Source organism: Procambarus clarkii, chromosome 21 (assembly GCF_040958095.1).
Source record: "Procambarus clarkii isolate CNS0578487 chromosome 21, FALCON_Pclarkii_2.0, whole genome shotgun sequence".
NCBI lineage: Eukaryota > Metazoa > Arthropoda > Malacostraca > Decapoda > Cambaridae > Procambarus > Procambarus clarkii.
In genome coordinates this window covers 44571038-44592026 of record NC_091170.1, presented here as the reverse complement: position 1 = coordinate 44592026, position 20989 = coordinate 44571038, and the positions used below count along the sequence as shown (strand labels likewise).

At 42.6% G+C, this 20989-nt stretch overlaps 1 protein-coding gene across 1 annotated transcript in view; it reads right to left on the bottom strand.

The window, feature by feature from the left end:
- DIP2 (disco-interacting protein 2) overlaps positions 1-20989 on the bottom strand; it is a 786376-nt gene that overhangs the window by 131486 nt on the left and 633901 nt on the right. Inside the window, exons 14-19 of the mRNA XM_069328749.1 lie at positions 20589-20823; positions 20326-20465; positions 15955-16005; positions 14301-14521; positions 3011-3223; positions 511-815 (exon numbers count right to left, since the gene is read on the bottom strand). Of these exons, the coding sequence (XP_069184850.1) occupies positions 511-815; positions 3011-3223; positions 14301-14521; positions 15955-16005; positions 20326-20465; positions 20589-20823 (1165 nt within the window). The remainder of the gene's footprint in view (positions 1-510; positions 816-3010; positions 3224-14300; positions 14522-15954; positions 16006-20325; positions 20466-20588; positions 20824-20989) is intronic.

The window sequence follows — 20989 nt, the reverse complement described above, 5'->3', positions numbered from 1 at the left end:
ATGAAAATTCTAAGCTAATGAATTTATGAAATTATTAAAAAAATTTGGATGTAGATGTAATCAATATAAGACTGCACTATGTTTTGAAAGTGATGAATGCCAGAAAACAGGACTACAATATAAACAATCAATCAGGTTAGCAAACTAAGCTAAAGTAAATGAATTTAAGAAGATGAAAGCTGAGTTAAGTTAAAGAAAAACTGGAAGGAGAACCTCCTAACAGTCTGACTACTTCATGTGCAACATTCAGAATTCTAAACAAGAGTTCTCAATAGTTAGCTTACCAAATATTAGTTTGAGTATACACATGATGTGTCACCGTGTTTATTGCAGAAAGTATACAAAAAAAAAAGAAAAAAAAGTATTTCATTAGCTTTAAAATTTGGCATGTATATGAAGATGTTGCAAAACTTTTACTGATGGTATCATCTTTAATTAAAGAAATTATATAAGCTCTTACAAGTCTCTACTGGAGCAGTCAACATGCAAAGTTCTTTCTACATAATGCACATTTGAAATTTAAATAGATTACTACTACAAAAATTGAACATTAAAAAATATACAGGGATATCATTACAATTACCGTGATGAACCTCCCGGGGCTTGGGCAGGTTGGTGACGCAGGTGTGCGGGCACATCAGAACATTGGCCGGATGCAATGACCCTTCCAGGAACTTCTTGCGTGTTTCTGATAAGTGGATCCCTCCAAGTGGTGTTTTAGGAAGGTGATTTGGTGGTACAAGTGCTAAGCAGTATATGCCCACTTGGTGGATGCTATCAACTGCTTGAAGCACTCTAGACATCCACTGGAAGCTCTGTGAAAGAAAATAAATATTGAGTATATATATATACAAATATAGCACTCAGTAAATTATACACAGTATTTTAATACAAAATAATGGAATAAATAAAACAAAATATGTACAGTAGATGCATGTGTGGTGCTAATTTTGTCATGTGACCAACATCCTTAGCATAATGAAATTGTGCAATGCTTATGGAAAATAACCCACCACAAACACAAGATCAGATATAGCTACCATTCATCGAACTAATAACAACTCCAGGCACAACTTGGTATCAAAGAAACCATCAAGATGCATGCCCTAGTCAAATACCTGTGACAGCACTCATCACACAACAAAGCTTCACCTCCCCACATTGAATCTAAACATGAGGAAAACAAATTCCAAGAACAGTGGATTTAAGGAAACAGATTCATGAATTGTCACAATAAAGTTAAATTCCAAAAAGTGTCTTAAATTGAGAACTCTTGTGTCTGACAACAGTCTTCTGTTTATTCATACAAATGATCTGATTTACATATTTCTAGGACACCCAATTTTTATAATTAAAGCATGTTTATCTTTGTAAAATAACTATACACTAACTCCTGTTCACAGGAGGAACAGGAGGGGCTCCCCTTCCCCCTTGTTCACAGCAGCCTGGATGTTTTGCCTTCGGTGCTGGGTGTTGGAGCTATGTTACCTGCAGTGCCGGTTTCAGAGGCTTTGCCCAAGTGGTTTTCTTCCCTTCTTCAAAAAGCAGTTGTTGACTTCTTGTTGACTAGTCAAGCATGCCAGCATGTTGTGGTTGCCCGTGCTTTCGTTTCTTGGGCTGGGGCCTTGCCTTTTGTTGGTTGCGGTAGGCTTCCCTTAGGGCCGGTTTCTCTGAGCCAGCTCCTCGTAATCTCTCTGGGCCAACATTGGTGGTGGTCCTCAGCCCCCTCTAGTTTAGGTGCTCATGGATCTGTTTCTCCTCCATGGCTCTTCTCAGTCACTGTGTCTTGGATGGATTCTGGGATGGTCTGGTTAGCTTGGTATACAGTTATTTACGATCTCTTTGTAGGACTTGTCAGCCCATCGGTATGTTCTTGTTATCTTGGGTTTGGTTCTTTTCCTTCTGGGTATGGTCTTTTGCATAACAACTCATGAGTCCAAATGAGCCAGTCATTGAGGCACACCAAAATGTTGATTCTGTGAAGATTAAGTTCTGGGAAAAGTGCAAAGGTGAAGTAACCAACCTGGAACTTCAACCAGTCCCTGAATCTTGGGTGGATACTGGATAGGCCTGTGCCAATAAGCATCATGAAGATCAAAGAACTGAGTCAAGACTTATCCAAACCCACTTGGTGAAACGAGCAGGGTGATCATCCTGATGGTTGGTCAAAGAGTGTGGGCATTGATGCCCAAAATACTGTATCGAGAATGGTTATCTTCATGAAAGAGAAAGATAACTCTTTCTAACACAACCTGCAGCTGATGTAAGTCAGGACAATATGCGAGTTTAGGATGAAGGGCTTTCCCTCCAAACACACACCGAAACTACGACGTTGGTACAACGTTCGAACAAGTTTTAACACCTCCTAACCAGTTATAACAACCAATATAGCAAGTTGTAACAACGTTCTAATACGTCATAAACACGTTAAACCAAGATGTAACAACTTTATTACAAGTTGTAACAAGCGGAAAATAGAGACAGTTTCGGTTTGTGTTTCCAGGGTTGTTGTGACAATAATGTTGCCACTAGTGGTGGCTAGAAGTAATGACTTAGTGAGATATTCAAAAGTTAACTAGGGTTAACTAAAGAATCTTTGATGCCTAGCTGTAGCAGGAAGGTCCCTCAAGTTTTTGTAATGCACTATGTTTATATTCTGGAAGGGACTGAATATTCTTGAAAAGTTATCCAGTGCTGGTGAAGAGTGTTAACTTGCCCTTACTATGCCAGATCCTATCTAGTAGTCAGTAGGATCCTGGTTTTAGGAAGCAACTCAATAGGATAGCGAAGAACAATCATTTTGGTGAATGAAGGCAACAAGAAGTGACACATCCTATTACAATGAATTTCCTTCACATGTTTTACCATTCAGTAAAATTAGTTTATAACTACCAAGATAACTAATCAATACTATTTGAAAAGCAAATTATTTTTCTATCATTCATTTTAGGATCTATTTGACTAAAGCAAAATTATTGAAATGTACTGTACAATAATATCACATACTAACCTCCTCTTCTGAGCAATCTGGTCTCTGTTCAGCTATAACACATATTCTTTCATCCCTTAAAACTCTATGGGAGAACACAGCAATACGACCTCGGTAAATAAATTTCATTGGTTCTACTGCCAAGACTGTGGCAATGATGTCATCTGTATTGTGCTTGCGGCCAGTGACAGTCATTAGTCCATCCCGGGAACCACACACAAATACTAGTCCACCCTGTAACGAGAGTAGAATACATTAGTTACAGTATTTTAATACAATAATAATTTATTTAAATAAATTAAGCAAAATTGTCATCTAGTTTGGTAAAATATGCATAGGGAGTATGTTGAAAAAGAATGTAAATGAGGATAATTTGTTAAATAAATAAAAAAAGCAGCGTTGAAAATAATGGAACCCCATTTTCTGGGCGAGACCTGGAGGTTTCCCGGAGTTTTACCGGACTGATGTACATATATTAGACCATGGCAAGAGTCAATCGATGTGATTCTAGGCCTACTAGAGACCAGTGCCAGAACCTGGCCCCCTCAGATGAGGCATGAGGAGCAACGGCTTAGAGACACCCCCATGTAATTGAAAGCAGTCTATGTCTGCCATCTACCAGGTAAGGCACCCAGAAAGATAGGAATTCCAAAAACTACATCTGGTTAAAAAATTGCAAACCGAAAGCCGAACTAGCAAATAGAACTCCCCAATTGAAAACAAGCAAACAAGCATGACGCCACCACAGCCGCCATGCAACTCCCACCCACCCCCCCCTCCCCAGGAGGGGAAAGGGGTGGGTCCCCAGACCTCTGTGCCAGCTATTCCTCCTCAGTTCAAAGGCTGAATATAAAAAACGCGAACAAACCGCCGACCGGAGGGAGGGAGGGAGGGATGCCGGGAGCGTCCGGGTCTCACCCAGAAAATGTAGTTTCATTACATTCAATGCTGGTTTTCCGTGGAGAGCCCCTTCGGCTCCCCGGAGCTACCTAACCATAGGTACAGTTGAAAAGGAACTTACCCGGGAGGCGGCCGCTACTTCCTTCTCAACTTGAAGTCTAGACAACTGGCTGCAACCTGCAACACAAGTCTACACATGCCCTGTTTGACCTCCAAAAACCCTGTGCCCGAATGTCAGCCCAAGACATACCAAAAATAGCAGCCAAAGCCACGAACTAATCAACGTCGTGGGCACGGGGATAGACCACAGGCTAGCTGGAACAAATAATCCTGCGGACAACCTGGGAGACTTGCACCTTGGAACAGGGAAGAAGGGAATCTGGGTCCACTCAAAGCGCGTCCTTTGCCATGGAGGCCATGGCGCGCAAATAACGGCGAAGAGCAGCAACCTGACAAAAAACACAATGCACCCCGGCCGAACTATCTAAGCATCAACAACCCAAGAACTCTTTCAGAAAGCAGCAGACTCATTCTTAGCCAGAAAAGGAAGACGGCTTCAAATGAACAAAACGACCACCAGGACCGGAAGTGTAGAAAACCCCTACACTGGAGGAGAGCATAGAAGCTCCCTGACCTGACCCCCAGAGACCAATGCCACAAGAGCCTTATAAAAACAGTCCTGAACCGAAGGGGGCCACAACAACCGAGGCGAAGACAGAAGCAAGAGCACACCTAGGAGAAGAGAGAAAAAGAGAGAACACGGTCCAATGACCAGGACGGTTCAGGCGGCGCATGGGCAGGCCGGGAGGTGAAACAACGCCCAAGAAAGCTTGCAGAACAGAGCAGAAGTGACCGACCCACTCCGAACGCAAGCCGAAGTGGCTCCGCCAGCACGACACAATATGAAGGCGACAGTATTTGGCATAGGATGGCGGTCCTGAAACAACCGAGAGAGAGAGGACAAAACAACCTGATTAGAAATCAAAGACACCTACAAAGACACAAAGTGTGGAAAGGACCACCAGGAAACTTCATACTGCCATCGAGACCAAAATTCGTAGGTGGGACACCAATAACGTAGCCACCCGATTACCACACAAGTGATAATAAATCTGTCAAAAAGGCCAGACGCGAAGACTCGAGGAGAAGATCGAACCAGCCATGTACTGTACCGGACTGATCTGCTGAAAAGGCAAAGCCTGCAGGAAGACCCTCGGATTAGACATCGAGCAATCAGAGCCTGAAACCTGGGCTGGGCAGGCCACCAAGGGGCCAACAGGACTATTCTTCCCTGGTAAGTCTCCAAGTGAGCCCAGGACCCATGGCAACAACCAAACCGGTGGGAAGATGTACAGGTAACCCCACCTCAACCAGTCCAGCCGAAATGCATCGACCCTGATGGCCTCTGCAGTCAGGAAAAGGTGCCACATACACTTGAAGATGCTTCGACCACACTGATGCGAAGAGGTCCACCTCCGGGCGACCGTACATCCGGCAGAGCCAACTGAGCGAGTCTGCGTTGATCGTCCGTTCTGTGGAAAGGGGAATGAACCGAGACAGGCCATCCGCCAGGACATTTGACACCCCCTGAACGTGAACAGCCAGGAGAGCTAAACCCTGAGAACTCAGCAGACGAGTTACCAGACGCGACCAGCCCCAAAGAGCCAACGACTGTATCGAACCCCCGTGGTTCAGACAAGGAAACCACAGGGGAGCAGTCCGAATGGAGCTAGATCATTGCTCCATTCAGAGAGTTTGTGTCGCTCGTGACACGAACTCTCTGAAGCTAATGCCACAAACTCCCGTGCCATGCTGCGAGGCCCAATGGAAGGACGGATCCCATTGACCCTGGCTGTCCTGGTGAGCACTGGTCACAAAACCCCAGCCAGCAAGGAAGCCAGCAATGCAGCAGACGACACAAGGCCCCTGGGATCCGAACCCTGCGATCGCGAAAGCGGTGGAAGGGATGTCCCCGAAGTAACCAGAACAACCACTGTAGCCAGATCTGACCTAATGTATAGACCAGAATGGAAAAATTCAGACTCCCGCACAGCTGCATGAACAGTCGAAGGCGGGACTGCAGCCACAACAACGCCGCGAGAGAGAGAGAGAAGGAAGCAGTCCGAGAGTCCAACACAAAACCCAGCCAAGTCCGAACCTGAGAGGAAACCAAATGGAGACTTCCTCCAATTCACCAAGAACCCAAACCCGGCGAGCCTTGAAAATAACCAAATTCCTGGTGAGCAGACATGCGGACTGGCTGAGAGCCCAGACGAGCCAGTCATCGAGGTAAGTCAGAACCAGGGCCCTTGACAGAGGCAAACGGATCGCCACAACCCAGGTAAGGCATGTGAAAACGCAAGGTCCCAGTTTCAAACCGAATGGAAGGCAATGGAGGCGGTAAGCCTGTCGCCCCACGACGAAACCGAGCCAGTCCCTAAACCCGGGTGAATGAGATGTGCCAATATGAGTCCCGGAGGTCCAGACACACCATTCAAGCACCTGGCTCAAAAACAGCTGGACCTGAGACAGAGCAGCCATCCGAAAGGAGGGGGCAAAAGACCCAGGGGTTCAGACGGGACAAGTCCAGAATGAATCGCAGATCTGCACAGTCCCGCTTCGGAACTGAAAACAGACGGGAAGCCCATCTGAAGGACACCGTCATTTTGCCCACGCCCAAGCGAACCCACTCCAGGATGACCAGACAGAGCACATGGGAAGAGGCCTGCCCTGCCAGTCCCAATCTCCCCGAAGGAGGAGATCGACCAGATGCCATGGCACTGCAGGAGGAGCTGGCCCCCGAATCTGGCACTACTGGCTTACGACAACCAAAGGAACCCCGAGCCCTGGCACAACCCTTCCGGGCAGGACCACCAAGGCCACCTGAAGAACCAACAGGTTCAACATAGGCTGGCAACTAGACGAAGCCACCTGCAGAAAATGCACCACTGCAGACTCAGCAAACATCAACAGACAAAATGGGGATGAAAATCTAAGAGCCAAAGCCCAAGTAGATTCCAAAGAGTGGACGAGCACCGCCTGTCGACACGCGAGGCGAGAAACAAAAAACTGAGACACTGCCTCCTTCAGAATCAGCGCATACAACTTTAACAAGGCAGCCAACACCCGAGCTGCCAAGACAAGCGCACTGGAAACCGGCTCGGAACCCAGCTCCCCCCACATCCTCCTCGAGCCAGTCCGAAGACAGCGCCAGCAGGGAAAAGAAACGCAAGACCGAAGCCAAATGCCCACGGGCGCAAATCCTTGGCCACTAGAGATGCAAAAAGGGAGGGAACCTGCACTTGGCCGACATCACGAGGAAGGACGGGGGTGAATAAGCACGCATTGAGGTGCTCAAACCCGCCCCCCCCAGGTAAACCTGAATGACCATAGTCAACTCCCGCCATTCAAGCGTGCGGGTCTAACAGAACGATTGCCAAGCCCCCAACAAAAACAAGGGGCGGTCTACCAGCCAGGAAGACTCTGGCACCTCTTAACCCGTCCAGTAAGGAAAAGAAGAACCAAACTCAAAAGAAGGATCCATTATCGAGGCGTAATCAGGGTCTCACAGGAGGTAAGCTGCAAGAGCCTCCCACACTTCCCTCCGTGGGATGCGAAAAGCCGAAAACCTCCAGAAGGAGGGAACCCGGAACCGAACCCAGGAAAGGAGTCAAACTCATATCAAAATCGTACAGGGAAGGAAGATAGGAAAACCACTCCCCCCAACACAAAAAGCCCCACGCCAAGGGTACCAACACCTGAGCAGGGTCAAACGAGGCTCAAGCCCCCCCCCCCCCCCCCAAGTCAATTCCTCCCTAGCTCTGGGATCCTCCATGACAGGACCCGGTGCCGACCAGTCCTCCAAACCCTTTGCCTCTGGAGAAAAGGCAGGGATGAAAGGGGCCCACTGGCGCAACCCAAAAGCTCTGGCAGGAGGAACAGGCTCGAATGCCTCTGCAGTCGAACCGGAAGGGGGCAATCCCCAAAACTACCCGAGTTTTACCACCAGGCAAATTCTGCCCTTACTTCAAAACCCTCAAACGTTTGGGAGCTGGGAGAGGGGGGGGGGAACAGGATGAACTACAGCAGGGAAAGGACTAGGGGGCACGGACAAAACCAAAGTCAAGGAGACTAACACCCCCCCCCCAAAGTCCGGGTCCCTATAACCAAAGCGGGGCAGCTGCGGGGCATCCAGGAAGGCAACCAACCTCGTGTATTGCAGCAACCTAAACCCACATGCAATGCTGAAGCTGCCTGCACCCAAATATCAATCTCAGTAGACAGAGTGAATTGGAGTCCAAGCAAGGAACACCACTCGCAGGATTCCGGGTCAAAAGTGTCATGGAGCCAACAGGCAGTATGGCAGAGACAAAGACGGTGAGTGTCACCCTGATACAAGGAGACAGAGCAACCTTCAAACTCGCACACAGCGAGGTGGGACTCAGAGGTCACCTCCATCAGACCAATGAGCCCCAATGGGGGTTCCCAGGGCCCTCAGGCTGACTGCTAAGGGAAGCCAAGGCAAGGTACTGCTAGCTGGTTATCTCAGAGCTACCAAGCAAACAAACTAAAAGCTGACCCTTGTGACGTGTGCAAGCATGTGCACCTAGTGGAGGGCCACCAAAATCATACAAGTGGTCCTACAGCCACACAAGGCAGACTCTCACCAGACAAAACAAAACAAAAACAAAAGATAAACTCACAAAAGCCCAACGTCTCCAGGGGAACAGATCGCTATGCGTATATCAGACAGCTACACAGTACCCCTCGCCCCAGCCAGGGATAAAACCCCCTCCTACCTGTCAGGGGGCCTGATAGCTGAGTGGACAATGCTTCAGATTCGTAGTCCTGAAGTTCCGGGTTCAATCCCCCGGTGGAGGCGGAAACAAACGGGCAGTTTCTTTCACTCTGATGCCTCTGTTCACCTAGCAGTATATAGGTACCTGGGGGGTTAGACAGCTACTATGGGCTGCTTCCTGGGGGTGTGTAACAAAAAGGAGGCCTGATCAAGGACCGGGCTGCAGGGATGCTAAGCCCAAAAATAATCTCAAGATTACCTACCCAAGGGCAAACAGGAGAAAGAACCATCCCAGCTGAACCCCATGGGCCACAATCACCGAGCGACCACAGAACCATTCAGCAGTTCCCGAATGGCTCAGTGGATGATAATCCTAGGCCGCAGGGGTAGTACTTACAAGGCACTAGAGAAGGTGGCCATAGGTAAATGCAACCCCAGTACTCTTGTGCTACGCCTGGCTTGCACACCACCAACACAGAAGCAACAACACCATTATGCAGCACTGTGCAAAGAATGGAGCCAGAGTTGATTGTCATCAAGCACAACGGACTCTTAGCCCTTAAACTGCGCAATACATTAATAGCTGTTTTCGTGTCTAGCGCTATAATTTAACCACTTAACTGTGCCAGCCGAGTATTCTCGGTCGGCGGGAAACTGCGCCAACCGAGAAAACTCTGATTTTTTTAACCAATTCTAAATGTGTACGAGGTTGGTTGTGTACGAAATGGACTCTTAGGACCTCCAATGAGAGGCAGCCATCTTGGAAAAAATTCCAAGAATGCCCTAGGGCTGCTGGCTGGGTTAGTACTGAATGAGCAACCATGGGTGGCTGGCTCCACATGCACCTCTGGCTCCCAAACACCTGTTTGACGCGGTGTTGAAAGATAATGCTCTGTCGGTGAAATTCAAATCTTATTGTTTGAAGAACATAAGGGTCATAATATTGGGGAAGCTAGTCGCAATAAGGACCTAACACAAAGGTCGGATGCAAGTGATACAGCACCTATGAGGACGATACAGCGAGCGTATCCAGTTGTAGCTCTGAGCATCACCCTTGCAATCCTATGCTATCTACAATTTACTTAGATGATACACAGATGAATCGTTTTCTGCGTTCAGTGATGATGCATCTGATACAAATAACATAGATGAACAGTGTTAGCGGCTTCCATGGTGGTGTTTTCCATAGATATTTTCAAGAATACCTGAATCTCTTCCTAACTGACGGACACTCTTGAGGTAAGCCGAATCTCTTCCTGTGTGAGACCATACAAAGCGATCTTTTCCTATAATCTTTTCAATCCTACCTTATGCTTTACAAGCTTGGCTACATACAACCTACAAGTACTAAAGCCAAGGGTGTACGTGAGTGCATTATTTGCAAGCACACAGAATGAAGAAACAGAAAGCGAAACAGTGTACAACAGTGTACCTGGTGCACTGAGAGCGAAGTCGCGCTGTGTACCATGGGCTACTTCGTTGATTATTACTCACTTCCGAAGTACTGAGTGTGTAATGCAGTATGTTACTGTGTAAATAGTGTGTGAAACTGTACATATTGTAATTTTAATGAATTTTTAACAGGTAATATTGCAACAATAAACATTTATTGTGGACACATGTATGTCCACATGTGTGGACACATGTTCCAGGGAACATTATGAACGTTCTACTGTATACATATTGTAAAGGACACAAATATGCATCATATACGATAAAAAAACATAAAATCGTATTGGAAATACACAAAACAAATAATTGAAAATATATTTGTGGCAACACCCGGTGCTTGAATGGCCCGCACGACCGTGTCTGGGCGATTCACCCACGGGCGACCAGGCCCTGATGACGTCACAGCGCACTTTGTCCACGTCCCCACAGCCAAAGTAAGTGGAATTTGGTATTTATTTTTACAGAGACATGTTCAGGGAAGGGAATTTATAATTTTACGAAGAAAAAATAATTTTTTAGGAACACTTTCATGCGCACCAGGGGAATTTCACAAACTCCGCACAGCACGGTGGTTAAACACACCACATAGAATAGGGGTAGTCATCGGCGAGCCACACCCGACCATAAACAAACGCCACCTGGGAAAAAAATCCTGCATAGGCCGCCTTTGTGTAGAGGCCTCAGTTACCCAGTGGACATCATGGCGAGCGCATCAAGTTCCAACGACCGACCCCGCTCAACGAGGTGTTCCTTGCGACCTCTGACCGAGGACGAAATTAATAAGAATTTGTTACCGGATGGTGATGAATCTGATATTGACGACTCAGACTTTGATCATGACTACACACAGCCCTCAGAGGTGGATACGACAGACAACGAGTGTGAACATGCTGGCTCCACCAGGGCGAGGCCTAGCATCTCGCCCATTGACCAATATTGGAGCAAAGACCATACTGTTACAACACCAATGTTCGGCAAATATATGTCTCGAGACCAATTTGCAATAATCCTCAGGTGTCTTCATTTTGCAAATGATGAAGACCAGAATGATGATGATAGACTTTGGAAGGTAAGGCACATTCTGAATGAACTTATTGGAAAGTACAGGGATTTCTACATACTAGCTCAGAAGCATGTGATTGACGAATCCCTTGTGCTTTTCAAAGGACGTCTTACCTTCAAGCAATATATTCCCTCCAAACGCCACCAATTTGGATTGAAATTCTTTGTACTGTGTGACTGTGAAACAGGAATTGTGTTACACATGATCATGTATACGGGTACATATGTAGACATTCCTGCTAATGACCAACATAGGTTCTCAGGTAGTGTTGTGAAGTCACTGCTTGCACCATATCTGAACAAGGTCCACATATTGTACACATAACTATTATACCAGTCCTTTGCTAACCAGGTTCTTGCTTGATAATAGAACTGGAGTGTGTGGCACAGTGAAGGCAAAACGAAGGGAAATGCCAGTGTTTCACACTGCTATGCAGGTTGGTGATTGCGAGCTAAGGAAAACGGGTGCTATGCTTTCAGTGCGGTGGAAAGACAGGCGTGAAGTGAACATGTTGATGACCATTCACAATGGTACAATGGTGGACAGTGGCAAGGTGAACAGAACAAACACAAATAATCTATAAGCCAGACTGTGTCTTGGACTATAACATCAACATGCGTTTGGTGGATAAATGTGATATGATGGTGGGGGCAGTAGTGTGTACGCAAAACAGTCAAGTGGACCAAGAAAATGTTTTTCCACCTTGTTGATGTAACAATGCTGAACAGTTACAATATGTATCTTGTCAAAACAGGTGGTAAACAAAATTTCCATGCGTTCAGTTTTACTGTAGTGACACAATTACTAGAGAAATTTGGCAAAGTAATTCCTGGCATACAGAGGCCCATTCTGAACCCGGTATTGCACCATGCTCCAACACCCAGGCTCACTTTCAAGGATGCCTTTGTCACACACAATCCCAGGTATTTACCACCAACTGCAAAGCGCGCTGTTGGCCAGCGTGAGTGCATTTGTATGCAAGACAACAACCAAGAGGCAACAGAAACGAAAAATGGTGATGACACCATCAAATGGTGATGGTGCACAGCGTGTCAAGTCCCTCTGTACTAAGTCAAATGTTTTGACGAGTATCACAGTCTTGATGGGTTCTAAATGTTCAAGACTGGTGCAAAAACATGTAAATACAGAATAAGTGGGTGTAAATATGGAAAATTAATCATAAGAGATAGACGTCACAGAGGTGACGTCGTCTGCACGATTTGTCTAGCTGTTTAGAGGGTGGCCACTATGCTCTTTGGGAGCACTACAAGCTTAGGTGTACAGTTACGGTGCACAAAACATGTAGATACTTATATATGTGTATATAGGGTAATAACACTGCAAACAGTATTGTTGGGGGAGAAAGTTTAGTGCGTGTGACCTTGAATGAGTGAGGGAGCCGCCAGCCGCCATCTGTGTATAGTGGCGACTCTTGGTGCCTGAACTAACTATATCAGCTTAGCTGTACAGTTGTGGTGAACAAAATATATACATACTTATATATAACGTCTGTATATAGTGTAATAACACCACAAATGGTATTGTTGGGGAAGAAAGTTTAGTGCGTGTGTTGAGGGAGTGGCAGCGAGTGGCTGGCTGGTGTGTGGCGGTAAATCCTCGTTGCTTTTCGACTCTCAATACCAACTTAGTGGTTCGTTATGGTGACCAAAACATGCAGATACTTATATATAACCTGTGTATAGAGTGTAATAGCAGCAAAACTATTTGTTTATTGTTTATAAACATAATAATTGAATCACTAATATGCACATCATACTTTTGAGTATAGCGATTATTCACCACTTTTATTATATAAATATATTATAATACACACTATTGAATAATATTACTGCAAAAAAACTAAGAAAAAATCAATCGGAGACATTCAAACAATTAGGTAATATCTTTGTGACAACTCCCATCTGTCAGCGCGGGTGACGCTGACCGGGTCTGACGACCGCTCTGTCAACGCCCACTTTTTGCCAGACTTCCTCGGTCAATTGCGCCCAAAATGTCACCTACGATTTTTTTTTTATTTTTCCCATGCTCAAGGGACACAAATTAACATGTTTAGAAGACGAAAAAAAAAATTTGAATTTTTTTTTCTTGCGCATAGGGGTGTAAATATCCTCAGGACCCCTGAGCAGTGTAAGGGTTAAGTTTGATCATTTTAATACACCATTTTATGTCCGGTGTAGCAACTCAAGAGGACGGGCTGATCAATCACCCACAAACACTCAACATACTACGGCAAGAAATGTAATGATATGGATAAAATTCTTATCTGACCCTTATCACATTCTTCAATGACATGATCAAACCCACATTTATGGGAACATACACATGTACATGTACTGTAGTGAACAGGTATATTAATGAAATGATTAGTGACCACACACAATGGAGAAATTGTAGACAATGAGTCACAATAACAAGGCTGAAGACAGAATGACCAAACCACACACCAGAAGTTGAAGAAACGGCGACGTTTCGGTCCGTCCTGGACCATTATCAAGTTGTATGTGATGGGAGAGAGGAAGGCACGGGCAATAAAAAGGAGTGAGGTGACGAGAAGGTAAGGAAAGAAAGTAATTCTAGAAAAGGAAAGGTGTAAGGTGGGGACCAGATAAGAAAAGAAGGTTATTCCTGGAAGAAGGCAAGAGAAAGGCAAAAAGGAAAGAATAGGATGAAAATAATAACGACTGAAATGTTGTCATTTCTTCATCTTCTGATGTGTATTTTGGTCATGATGGAAAAATTAATTGTGAAAATGGGAAGTAAATGAAGATACCTCACTAATGAATGAAAAGGTATGAAGAACTTGTGAAATGGTGAATAAATTGTTTTCACTCAATGGGTATTGAAGTTTAAGTAAATTATTTCAGTCTCTCTTAAAGCCTACTATACCAGTCCAACTCAAGTCATGCAAGAATGAAAGAGAGTGAGTTTAGGTCAAACATATCAATCAATACATTTAAAAAGCCAATACTGTACTGCACCTCATATTACATATCCCATTCATTTGACACAAACAAATCCATCATTTGAGAACAACCCCTTGCAGGTAGGTGGTTGTTCTCAAATTAATTCACACTTACTGGTCCTAAGAATCCAAGAAGGCCTGTCCTGACAAATGAAGAACTGTCTGACATTGGTGTGTTGTCTGGGAGCAGAGGCTGAACTTTGAAAGTGGTGTTGGTCATCCCCTGAAGACCCCAGTACTGGTCACCAACAGCTCCACCAGCCACACAGATCTCTCCGACTTCATCCGTTCGACACAGAAAAGGTTGGCCTTCTAACTTGACAACTATGATCATTGCTGGAGATAGAGAGAGAAACAAATTCATTAAATAGTCCCTTGTCATAAGAAAACATGACATATAGTAGCATGTTAGATATCATACATTAATACAGCAAACTACTGTATATGTGGCTGCAACATTTTGTTCATATGCTGAAAACTATCCACTTTAAAAAACAAATGGTAACAAAGGTTTTGCATTATGGCTTTATTATTTCAAAGAATTTAAAGAGTAACAAATTATGAACAGCAAAACACAATGAAAACAGGAATATATAAGCTAAAACCCTGCATTCTTTTACATTTCTATTCCAAATACATATTTTTCCAAATTATTCACATTTGGAAGAAAAAAGTCAACTATCACACAGAATTGTACTTTTTAATTTGGAAGACCCATCATAATCCCCTAAAAAGAATTAAACTATTAGATACAGCCCTTCAACTTTCTAACTCTTGTTCTGCATTTTTTTTAATAGTCAATGTTTTGATGATAATAAGCTATCTTCTCTCACCAATTTTAACCTAAACAATGAACAGTCTACAGTAATGCTTTTTATAAACAAATTGCTGAAAATCATACAAACTATTCTTCTTCTTCTTCTTGCATTTGGCTTTCTCTTCCTCAAATCTTTCATTACTGGCAATTTCTCCCTGCACAAGTTTTCCTTGTACATGTGACTTTTATTCCTCTAATGTAGAGTACAGAGACCCTCTTAACAATTAATATTCCTACTCTCATACAGAAAGATAAAGCTCTACTTGAGCATATGGCAGTTTAAGTGAAATCATTTGGCTGATCTGGAGGGCACATGCCCAATGTTTAACTTTGTTCACCATTACAGTACAGTGCTTATAGTTTATGACACCACACTTCCAATCCAAGTGTATGACCAGTATCCTTCACACACCCCAGTAACCCAAGAACTTTATTCATATTTAATTACCCACCCTTCTATTTATTTACTATATTCCCCTCTTTTAGTCTCAATGCTTCAAAAATTATCTCTTTCAGTTTTACAAAATGTTGTTATGACATTCCACCTGATATTGAGGTATTTCTTGCTGGTCACAATAACAAGTACAAGACGTTACTGACCCTGCTCATAAATAGTACACTTAGCTGGAAGATAAGTCTTTCCATCCAATAATAGGTAACTTGGATTTGTGACCTACATTACTGCATTTCCACCATGTTATTTATGGCAAACAACTCTCCAACCAACAGTATTGTCAAATAAACTTTAGACAAGTTATGAACCAAACCAAGAATAAACCAGTATTAGTACCAAAAATAAATATACTGTACAGTACCATCAGCTATCACTACACACGAATTTGATATGCACAAAATTCATTAAACAAGAGGTAGACATGTAATACAGAAATTCAGCAAACATGAGCGTTGTTCACTAAATGTGAGTTGGTGTTTATTTTCTTGTTTTACTCACTTTTTGGACATTCTTGAGTCATGGCATCTTCCACACGTTCTGCAACGCCTGCTGCACCCCAAGATGCCCCAATGAAGAAACGAAAGGTAATGTTTACTCACATCTACGGCATTGGTGAGTACTGTATTCAATCTATTTTATACAGCATAGTACATTTGTGACTACAAAGGGGTAATTCCTCTTTTCTATGTAATTGTTGAGTGTACAAACCTACTATATAAAGTGTATTTATTTCTAGAGTAATTAAGATCAATGTTCATGTTTTATTGAAAGAATAGTAGAAAAAACTTGAGAGGGCCTTTGGAATGCATCCTTATTTTTCCCCACATAACAGTGACCATATCTTCTGCAAATTTGCTTATGAGTGAGAACATATGGGGGGGGGGGGAGGCTCGTGACTGAGTGGATAGCACTTTGGGGTTGTTGTCCTGATGGCTTGGGTTTGATACCCAGTGAAGACGGAAATAAATGATCAGTTTCTTTCACTCTGATGTTCCTGTTCACCAAGTAGTAAATTGGTACCTGGGAGTTAGATAGCTGCTCTGGGCTGCTTCCTAGGAATGGGAATGTGTGTGTGCATGTGTTAGAGAGAAATATATGTAGGAGATATAATAGAGAAAAAATAGATTGGTTAGAAAGGCGGGGTCCAAGAGCAAATAGCTCAATTCTACAGACACAAATAGTAAATACATGCACTAAATGAGAGCACTAAATTTTGAAAACACTAAATGTTGCAAAACCAAAGTGTAACAGGTTATCCGAACATGTTCAGTAGTTATGTTTCAAGAACTCAAAAGTTACAGTATCTTTCTCTAATGATGCCCCAATGTAGTACAGTATATGGTAAAGTGCAGTTATTGCTTTATATTTTTCATAAGACCTTTGTGCACTATAAGGTGCTTGATGCAATATCAATTTCTTACTGAAGATCAGTCACTCAAGGTTTCTACATGTTTCACAGAACCTCAGAAAAAAATTTTATGATGCCACTCTTCCATCACTTATAGAGCACTGGATGATATACTACCCTTTGGTGGGCCAAGGAATAGAACAAAGTACAGAGCAGCACACTGCTATACATACATTCAGACACTACATATCAATTATATAGCCCTTGGTGTTAGTCTAAATAATCAACTTCCAGCTTTGTACGGTTGAATTTTATGCCCTTCACTAATATACTGGATACAAATTTGAACATTTATTAGTTCAGATTAGCCAACTATTACTCTTCAAAGGAATGATTTAAACCAAAAACATACTTTTGTGTAAATTTAACTGCACTCTTAACACAACCAGAGATAATTCAGCACTGAAACTGGTAGCCAAAAGAAATAGATTGTGAGGACTGATTCCATCAGCCAATAAGCATGGATGTGAGCTATTTCTCTTGGCTAAGGTTGAAGTGTGGCTCACTGATGGTGTCACAAGTATGGCTGGTTTTAATTTTGGGGTAATAAATTTAGCTTATTCAAATGGATATTTGATCTCATTAAATACTGGATAATCAAATTAAAGTAATATTCAATAAAAAATTTACACCATAAAAACTATTTGGTGCATGGGAAAGTAATACACCTACAATATTTTCAAACAGAGCATACAACACAGATTATTTTGATGCTTTACTTGCAAATTTGGCTCCGTGGAAACCCTTAAGTTCTTGGTAGCTCCCAACACTGAGGATTCTGACAAAAGAATAGAATGGTGACGCCAAAGCTGCACCTCATGCTGATTTTAGCACAGTAGGATCCTGGTAGTACAGCCAGGTTCATTCTGAACTCATAATCGAGAATTCCAGGTTCGAATCCCAGGCGGGACAGAAATGGTTGGGCATGTTTCCGATCACCTAATGTGCCTGTTCACCTAGCAGTGAATAGGTAAGCAGTAGTGAGTCAGCTTGTTATTGGGTTGCATCCTGGGAAGGTCAGTAATTCGACTCTGGGAGGGTGACCTTGATATAAGCCTAACATGTACTGTGTGTATAAACTGGCTGCCTGTTTCCCGACACAATGAATGATTAATTACGGTATTATATAACTGTTAGCAATGAGGCAATGTATGATAAATTATGAATAATTCTCACAGCATTATTAACTGTGACCCTAATTTTAAGCATAGCTCAGAAACGATGAACTGCTAGAATAACTTTGAAATTTACAACCAGAAGAAAATAACTTTTAAGCTAGAATAATACTGCTGTGGTATTGAGATATGACGTAAAATATAAAATATACAGTGACACCTCGGTCTACGAATGCCCCTCTTTACGAACTTTTCGGGTTACGAGCCCAATTTCTTTGTAAAATCCGAATTGGGTTAAGAACTTTGCCTCGAGTAACGTAGTTTGTTGATACGCATATGGCCGACCTAGCACATGTTGGCACAGTGACCGTGCCTCAGTTTACCAGTACCTCCCGCCTAGTGACAATCGCACCTGAATTCTTTGTAAAGAATTTCAGTGTTTTTCGTATTTCTGCGTATTTGAACATAAAAGTAATTATTATATTTCTCAACATGAGTCCCAAGAAAGTCAGTGGTAATGTTCAACCTAAGAAAATAGTTGTGAGTAGAGGCAGTAAAGGATGTCCCTTCCTCATTAAGAAAATGTGAAGTATGGGAAGAACTGCAAAGTTTTGTTGAAAAAACTCACCCAGATAAAGCTGTAACAGGCTGTTGCATTGACCTTTTAAATGACAATGGGATGTCTCACTGCAGAAAATGTTAAAATGTAGGGAAAACAAGTGTCTTTAGACAGATTCTTAGTAAGACAAGCAAGCAGTGAGCCACAACCAGGTCCTAGTGATACAGTACTCCTGCGAAACTTTGTAGAGAGAGTACCCCAGAGAAGTCATCCCTGCCTGATGTTATAATGGAAGGAGACTCCCCTTCCAAACAGAAACACCTCTCCTCCTCCTTTCCCCATCCTCACCGTCTTCCATACGTCAACAAGAGTCATCAATAAAAGTAAGCAATAACTTGTACATACTGTACTTTAGTATTAAAAATTTGGGTGAAAAAGGTATAAAATTTACTTTGAAGTTAATGTTTTTGAGTGTGTGGAACAGATTAATTCAATTTACATTATTTCTTATGGAAAAATTTGCTTCAGTTTACGAATTTTTGGGTTACGAACTGTCTCTGAGAACGGATTATATTCTTAAACGGAGGGGCCACTGTACCTTAAAATTTGACAAAAAAAAAAATTTAATTTCCTGGTCCTGAAATACTTCTTCTTTACCCATAAGATCCTTAACTAAATATTACATGGATTGATTTGACACGAGGTCTCAAAAATGCAACCTCATCGAAAACTGGGAGTCAACTGTACTGTAATAATGTCAAGAAACATTCCAATTACTACTTGTGTGTTTACTACATAAATAATGGTATATTTTAATTAAATCAAATATGCAATATTTATGTTTATATTATGAACAAAATGGGGCATAAGCCATAGATAGGAAAACTACAGGAAACATTTTGAGATATACCCTGTACTGAAGATAGTTCCTATAGTGAAAACTTCTTATCAATGCTGGTAATGATTTACAGCAAAAAACAATATGGGGAGAAGAAAAGTTTGACAAGCCTGGAGTGGGGTACTAGCAATATCGTAAACAATGACAGAACAACTCTTTGGTGCCAAATTGTTTCCAATGGGAGAAATAATACCAAGAGATGTTTGGGAATGGAAGAAAAGGACTGGTTGTTAAAAAGTAACCAGTGGTGTTAAGTATTGTACCAGCAGATAGTGGTGGTGGAGGAATATACAACAACTCAGTACTGTATATACACCATTAATATTTGAGAATTGGCCAACAGCAGCATAAGTTTAGGATGAAAAGACATCAGAGTAGAAGAGTGGAGAAACGAGAGAAAAATGCAACGTAAGGAAGGGTCTGAGTAAATTGGGGTTATTGGAGAAATGTAGGAGTGAAAAGAGGAATGATATGCATTTAAAGGTCTTGTAAAGAAAGTACTGTAATAACCCTATCTAAAGGTTCAGATTTATTAAGGAATTATTGTCACAGACACACAACTGTATAATGTAGATGTACAGTAATCACAAAATAATGTGTGACCTTACAACACTGGTATTGTTAACTGTGCATTCCTTCAACTGAGGGGGGTCTTGAATTAATACTTTGACAATGCAGCACAAAATTATCAAATACATATGCTAGCAGGCCTCAGAATATCACAAAGCTTCATGCGTGGAAGTTTAACAGGCTATGCCATACTGTACTAACACTCATAATTAAACACAGACATCAGGACATTACGATATTCAGATATCCAGATATTAGAAGATAGGGTGTCTGCACTTTAATAATGTCAGAAAGATAGCTGCAATAGCAAGTTACTCACCACCTGGTAAAACTTGTCCACAGTCTTGGAGTGTGAGGGAGGTGAGTGAATTTTCTTGGTCCACACGTACTACACCGTAACTGAGCCCCTGCATGCTCAACACTCCACGACCTACAGCATTGGCACCTCCATGACCTGGTCTGAAGGCAAGAATTGGTATTCTTACTTTTTATTCAGATGTAGGAAAGTTATATATAGTTATTAAACAACAAAAATTATTGTAAAAGTTTGAAGGAAGACTGGAAATTTAAAGCTTTATTTACCTCCTAACAGAGACAGTTAGAGCCTCTGGAGATGATGCACAAGGACAAATGGCATCTGGACGAAGCCCTTTACTTTGGAATACAGCAAGGAACTGATCACACGATGAAAGGGACCATGGGTTGGCTCCATCAGCTACCAAAAGCAGACGCAATGATTGAAGACTAACATCCTTGTGGTCTTTGGTGGCCAACAGCCCCCAGTGAAGGTCACGAGACTTCACAATGGCTATGCTTGCTGTAAATGAAATAAAACTCTTATACCATTTATATTACTAAACCTATCAGAGCTACAAGGATATACTGTACTTCATTTCTTCAGGTTATATTTAACTTCTTTCCTAAATTTAATGAAATGCACCAAGTAATGCTAGCAGATTCTACAATACTCTGATAGTCTTCAG